This window comes from Colius striatus, chromosome 18 (assembly GCF_028858725.1).
Source record: "Colius striatus isolate bColStr4 chromosome 18, bColStr4.1.hap1, whole genome shotgun sequence".
NCBI classification, from domain to species: Eukaryota; Metazoa; Chordata; class Aves; order Coliiformes; family Coliidae; genus Colius; species Colius striatus.
Window position 1 is genome coordinate 7,424,594 of NC_084776.1, and position 6,841 is coordinate 7,431,434.

The following is a 6,841-nucleotide window of genomic DNA, read 5'->3' on the forward strand; positions in this document are numbered from 1 at the left end:
CTGAGGTGATGGGAAGAGCTGTAGGTTTTACAGACTCTTTGAAACATTCTTTCTTCTCCCTCAGAAAGAGGGACTGAGCCACTGTGCCTGATGCATTCAGGTGCTGGAAGTATAGGGCCAGGTGTTGTAACAGATGCACTGAAATGCTTGACAGTCTCTTAGACCCACCAGTTGACTTAGATCTGTGAGAATTTGCTGGTCTGCAAAGTCCAGCCCGTTAACAGTGTGAGCCAAATACACCAGCTGGGCTGCTGGAATGAGCGGTGCTTTGGAAGCAAAGCTCCAGGGATGGTTCAGAATCTGGGAACAGGGCAGGTGAAGCAGAACACACTCCTGCTGAGGAGTGTATAGAAATAGTGTTTTTGTCTGGGATACTCTCTTGGAGGCTGAGTTTTCAGACTGCTTCTTTTACCCTCTTTGTTGGAACTTGTAGGCTTGTGATGCTTGGAAAAAGGAGGCAGAGGAAGCAAATGATCGCGCCAACACAGCTAACATGGAATGTGAACTGGCCCGGGAGCAGAGGGAAGCCTTGGAGCTACAAGTGAAGAAACTGCAGGAGGAGCTGGAGAGGATCCACACAGGACAGGACCCACAGTTTCTGCGCTCCTTCTCTGACCTGGAAACGCTCTCACTCTCTTCTCTGTACACGCTTCAGAAGCAGCTACGGGCAAACCTGGAGAAAGTTGATAAGGTGAGTGCCAGGGATTTGCAGGGCAGGGCTTTGGTCTCTCTGCTCCTGCAGATCACAGCTTTTCTCCCCTTTGCTTTAATACAGACAGAAATCAGAAGCTTAGCAAAGCAATTCTATGTGGCTGTAGCCAGAGTGAGTTTTAGCCAGCTTAGAAGAAAATACCTATGTCTTTGTGCCTAAAGTAGAGGGTTTAGGTCAATCAAAGCTGCTCTGTTGATCCTAAAAGTCCTGAAAGGACACCATAGAATCATAGAATGGTAGGGATTGGAAGGGACCTTTAGAGATCATCTAGTCCAACCCCCAAAGCAGGTCCACCCAGATCAGGTCCCACAGGAATGCGTCCAGATGGGTTTTGAAGACCTCCAGAGAAGGAGCCTCAACGCTGTCCCTGGGCAGCCTGTGCCAGGGCTCCCTCACCCTCACTGTAAAATAGTTTTTCCTTATGTTTAAAAGGAACTCCCTATGTTCCAGCTTCTCCCATCACCCCTTGTCCTGTCACTGGATACAACAGGAAAAAGTGCTGCCCCAACCTCCTGACACCCACCCTTTAGTTATTTGTAAATATTAATGAGCTGCCGCCTCAGTCTCCTCCAGACTAAACAGCCCCAGCTCCCACAGCCTTTCCTCATGAGGAAGATGCTCCAGCTCATGCTGTGCTGCTTTGCTTATGCTTCAGCAGATGTCCCAGGGCAGGCAACCGCCTCCTCACCATCTCCCCACCTCACAGGCCGGCTGCCCCGTTGCTCTGTGACCCTGCTGCTCACATTCTGCCCTTTCCCTCTCTCTTGCAGGCAGTATTTCAGATGCAGTCAGTGAAATGCCTTAAGTGTCAGGAGGAGAACCGGGTGGTGTTACCGTGCCAACACGCAGTGCTGTGTGAAACCTGCGCCGAGGAAGGCGAGTGCCCCATCTGCCATCCCAACAGGCCCCACACTCTCCAGTTGTGACCTTCCCAGGACACTTCTAATCATATCCTATAGAACTTTTTAACTTTATACTTAACATACACATATATGTATGTGTATATATATGTATATATGTGTGTGTGTGTGTGTGTGTGGATCTGCACACACCCCCACACACTCACAGGAGACAAGATTTAGTTGCAGAGCACTTTTTAATATTTTACATCCCGTATCTAAACTGCCCCTCACCCCTTGCCCCACTAATTCTAACTCTTGAGCAACTTTGAGAGCTGTTTTTCATACAGATCAAAGGGCCATTTGCAAAGAGTCTGCGTTTCTCCTCTTTTCTATTTAGGTGATAACAAATTTTTTGACTATTTCCAGAAGGATTTAGAGTGGGCAAGAGGGGCTTCCACGTGCTTTCCAGAGGAAGAGTTGAGATCACGGGGAGGATCGAGGTGGATTTGAAATGACTTGTTCACGTCTTCGGTCTCCCTGCTCTTTCACTGACCCAGCCTGGTTAAAGCTGTCCTCCCCTGATGGAAGCTCTGCTGGGTGCCTGCCTGGTGGGGCTCACGTTGCCCAGCTCTGAATGTGCAGGAACTTTGACTCTTTAATCAGCAAAGTTCTCTTTTTAAATTTTTTTACACTCTTTGTATATTTATATGAAAAGAAGAAAAGGAAATAGAAAGTATTGGACCTAGAGTAAGCTAAGCCCCAAAATTCAGTGTCCACTGCTGATACAGCTGACATGTTCCAGGTCTGAGCAGCCTTAGCAGTGTTGCCCTTGTGTCAGCTAAAGCTCTCGATGAGAGAAATACAGATGCAGAGGTCGGTTCTCTCCAGACACCCCTTTGTCTAGTGGCTGCCTAAAGGCTTGGTGCTGTTTCAGACCAGATTAATTTTGTTTTAGCCACGGGGACTTAATCCCCTGTCCCTGCTGGAAGGCATAAACATAATTCCAGGTAGTCCAAGGACACTTGTTGAGCAGATTCGGTGTTGCCTGTGTCAGCACCTCCGGGACAGTTTGTGGACCCTTCTAAGAGATCACGTGTGCCCGTGCTGACAGAGAAAGCCCAGTGTGACAAAGAAGTGTCACCTGTCCATTTACTGAGCTTTCCTGTGACTCTCTTTACCAGTGTGTGCACTGGGTTTTTACATCAGGTGGATTGCAGTAACCTGCTGGGATCTCAACCAAAAAGGCCAATCAGTTGATGAAAGGTTTTTATTCAGCGCAGGGATGCAGCCTGTGCTCCCCCTCCCTGACCTGGCAAAGCACTGGAACCTCCAGCAGCCCACTGGTGTAGGAAAACTGAATTTCTACCAGAGCCTCTCAGAAAGCTTCATATTTAATGCAAAGACATAATTAGGTTTGCTTCCATAATTCCACCTTTCCTTGCCATGGAAGGGGTTAATATGCATTCCCAGATGATCTCTTAAGTGCAGCTCTGTCTAGTTCTTTTTATGTTTCTCCCATTAACTTGTTTTTTGGGGGGTTTTATTTTTGGTAAAAATGCTTTTTTTTGTTGTTGTTTCCATCTGTATTTTATTGTAACTAGCATCAGGTTTTTAAATTCCTTTTTTTTAATGGAGAGACACTGTCGAGTGACTGTTGTGGCTACGTTGTTTGGTGATAGCCTTTGAATGTCTGTGCCATGGGGCAGCACATCTGCCTTGGTCTAAGCTTAAGGGAAGACTTTTTATTAAAACACATGAACAGTTGGGGTTTGTTTTTTTTTTTTTAAGGAAAAAAAGAAAAGTTAAAAAAAAATGGGGGGAGGAGGAAAAAGCCCAATTAAGGGAAAGATTTACTCCAAAGTTTTTGTAACTTAAATCATAGGAAAGAAACTCTTCAAGCAGGTCTTTAATCTTTATAAGAAGCAGAGCTGGTTTTGGCCATGGGTTTGTAAGGCTTTGTACATGTGTAGTGCTTTTATCTGCTCTCTGCCTCCCCATGGGACTGCTCAGAGTGATGCTGCCTTTGGCCAACCCTCTCTTTTCAGTCCAACACTCACCTGGGTGACTGTATCTGATTCTTACAGGGGCTCTTTGCTTCGTCCCTTCTCTTCAGATGACACTTGCCCACTGCTGGCAGCATCCCAGGCAGAGGGGGATGGGTGGGGAAGAGAGATTTGCCCCCAGTTTCCGTGGGGCACGTGGCTTAAGCAAGGGAGTACAAGGAAAATTACAGGCCAGAGAAAGCACATTTTTTCCCTTTTGAGTACAACAATGTCTTTGTTTTAAAACTTATACTAAAGGACCAAAGAACTCAAAACTTCTTCCCCTTGTAGCTCTTTAGTTTTCCAGACTTTCCATTGCCACACTGCACTCATGGCAGAGCAGCCTGAAGGAATTTGGCACTAGCCCTTTCCCTTGCTCCCACCCCAAGGTATCTCAGCACTCTCTTTGCAGAAGCACTTTGCCTCTTTCTCACTTTCCTCTGGTTCTTTAAGAAACACTGCCTAAATTTAGGTGGCTAGGAGTTTGTGTGCTGCTTTAGGAGAAAAAAACCGAAGAAATATCTGAAATGTGAATTATTTTCTTAAGCATCAGATGGGAAAGAGAGAGCTGCATCTTGGCTGGGTTTGTGGGCATCTTGGGGGGAGGCCACTGGATGACAAGTTCATAACTGAGGCAGGTGAGGGCAGCGCAAAGGGCAGCATTTCTGACCCTCTGCAGCCCTTGTTACTGCTGAACCCTCCTCCCAGCACTGTGTTTCAGGTGGGAGAGGCTGTGGTCAGCTTGTGTGTGCTGTCACAGGTGTCTGGTTGAAATAAACCTGGTGCTAAGTACAGCCCCTGTAATGCACTGTCAAGCTTCCTCCTGAAGCAGGGCTTCCCTTTCACAGGCCCCACAGTCACATGGCAGAACTAAGGGGGCTTTTTTTGGCTGAATCACGCTTTGAAACCAAGTTTTGCCCCTGAGGCTTCTTGCTGAGCAGCCCAGCTGGCTCTTGCTGAGCAGCCCTCAAAGTGCCTGGGTCCTGCCTTTTCACACACACACTCCTTGTTGGATCATGACATTTTCCTCCCCAGATTTTTGGGAGCTCTGGAAGTGTTGACCCCAGCTGACTAATGGGGCAGGTCAGACCCTTCTGAGCTAAGAGCTGAGGGCAGGGAGTGTTAATGGTGTTGTGAAACCACAGCATCTGAAAGGTCAGTAAACTTTTATATTACTATGGAAAAATGAAGTAGAAGTAGATGGTTTAAGACAACACTGTCCCAGGTAGGTAGATAACAGAAAGCAAAGCTTAGAGCTGTAGCTGAATGCAAGAAGCTGAAGATTTTTGGCATCACTTGGGGCTTAATGGGACCACTTTTAGATTATCTCTGGCCTTAGAGGATGTAGCCATGTGCAGCTGTGGCAAAGCCCCAGTGGCACAGGGGAAAGGCTCAGAGCTGGAGCACCACCTTTTCCTTCAGCAGACACCCTGCCCCCAGGGGCTGCTGCAGCTCAGCCCCTGCTGAAGGGTCTGATGCTTTCCCTACATCTCTGAAGCTGAACCTGAGCCACTGACAAGGCTTGTGCAGCTGAGACAATGAAGAGAAGTCCTTACCCTGTGAGGAACCTGTAACCATGAACGGACTCACTTATTCATTGCTGTTCCATCAGCCTCCAACCCTTCTCTCTTTCTCCTTTTCCCTCATCTGAGAAGGAAGAATATTTACCAGTGTTTTCCTCCAGAATTATAATAATCCTTGGAGTGATGGCCAACAGCAAAATAGATGTTACTGATGTAAAAACCTAGTGTTTGCAAGGTTGAAGTATTCCTGCAAGCTCGTGACTGCAGCGGAGACATTCCTGGGGCTTCCCCCTGCTCCGTGGCTTCCAATGTTCAAACAAAATAAATACAAGTATACACTTAAAAACAAAGAATAATAATTAATAATAATAATACACACTGCAGTATTTCTGGTGGCAGTTCTTGCCCAGGCTCTTCCCCACTGTGCCTAGGGGGAGGAAGGGCCCAGGGCAGGAGTGCCCCTAGTCCGTGTAGAAGTTGGCAGAACGGTGATTGGTGGTGTGTAAAACTGTGTTGTTGATGATTCCATGTATAGAACTGTGATTGCAGCTGTCGTCCTCTGTACTCTGTAAATATGTGTTTTGGCTGTCAGAAACCTGGTTTAGACTCTTTTTCTTGGCAGAGTGAATGTGCATGTGGGGCTGGAAAAGACCTCGACCTGTGTCACAGTTTCCAAGGGCAGGATGGAGTTGCTGGGTTTGGTGGTTTGGGTTTTTGTTTGGGTTTTGTTGTTTTGGGTTTTTTTTTTAGAGGACAATAAATTTTTATTTTTTTGCTAAGAAAAAAAAAGGAAATATCTAATAAAGCAAAATGGGGATGGGGGTGGTGTGGGGAGTGTGTGTGTCCACGGTGCACGTGCAGCCCTGCCCTGTGGCTCAACCAGCTGAAGGCTGTTCACTGGAACCCATGAAATACCAGATCCAACGCAGCTCTGTGGCCACTTTTGTATTCTCCCTTTCCCACAACCAAGAATAATTTCTTCCTGAGTTCCCTGTGGGATCAAGCCCCTTGCTCAAGGGGTGACCCTTCACCTTTAAGCTCGAGGGGCAATGCAAGAGGAGAGTGGATGCAGGGCAGTGACATGGGACAGACTGCTTGGGAAATGGCAAAACCACAGGGCAAAGAGCATTTTATCACCCAAATCCTTGATCTGGACAGGAATTTCTCTCCCAAACCAGGCCAGCTGGGCTGAGGTGGGCTCTGCCTGCTCTTCTGTCCCTGTGCAGCTGTGGCGGATAGGAACATTGACATCCTTCGTACACAGATGCATTGGCACCCAAAACAATGTGCCTTACAGCTGGAGCCAAGAGTTTACCTTTGATTTTTGGTCTAATTAGTGCTTCAAAGATGCATCAATCACTCTCCCTTAGTCCAGTCACAACAATCATCTGAATTACCCACGTGAGGTTATTCATAACACAATAGGAATCAGTAGATGTAGGGGCCTGCTCCCTTCCCTCTGGTGTTGCAGCAAGCTGTCTGTGTTGGGCTTCTTCACCAGCATGAGGAGGAGGAAAGGGATTTCTTCCTCCTCACTTACATCTACCAGGAGCTGGTTTTGTGTCCTTCAGGTGTGTTTTTTAATGCTTAAGCTATTCTCTTCTGCATCCATGGGGTTATGGCTTACTAGTCCTTCTCTTTAAGAAGTGTGATTCCTTTTGGGGTGGGAAAAGATCCTCAAAACTGGCTGCAGCTGAGCAAAATGAGCCTAAAACACCTTGA

General features: G+C 47.1%; 1 protein-coding gene across 6 annotated transcripts in view; it reads left to right on the plus strand.

The window, feature by feature from the left end:
* The window catches only part of UNK (unk zinc finger), a 43,145-nt gene extending 39,827 nt beyond the window's left edge, over positions 1–3,318 (plus strand). For all 6 annotated transcript variants that reach the window (XM_062010557.1, XM_062010561.1, XM_062010562.1 and 3 more), the window contains 2 exons: positions 434–691; positions 1,483–3,318. In XM_062010557.1, coding sequence (XP_061866541.1) covers positions 434–691; positions 1,483–1,638 — 414 coding nt within the window. In that variant the 3' untranslated portion in view covers positions 1,639–3,318. The remainder of the gene's footprint in view (positions 1–433; positions 692–1,482) is intronic.
* The last annotated feature ends 3,523 nt before the right edge of the window (positions 3,319–6,841 follow it).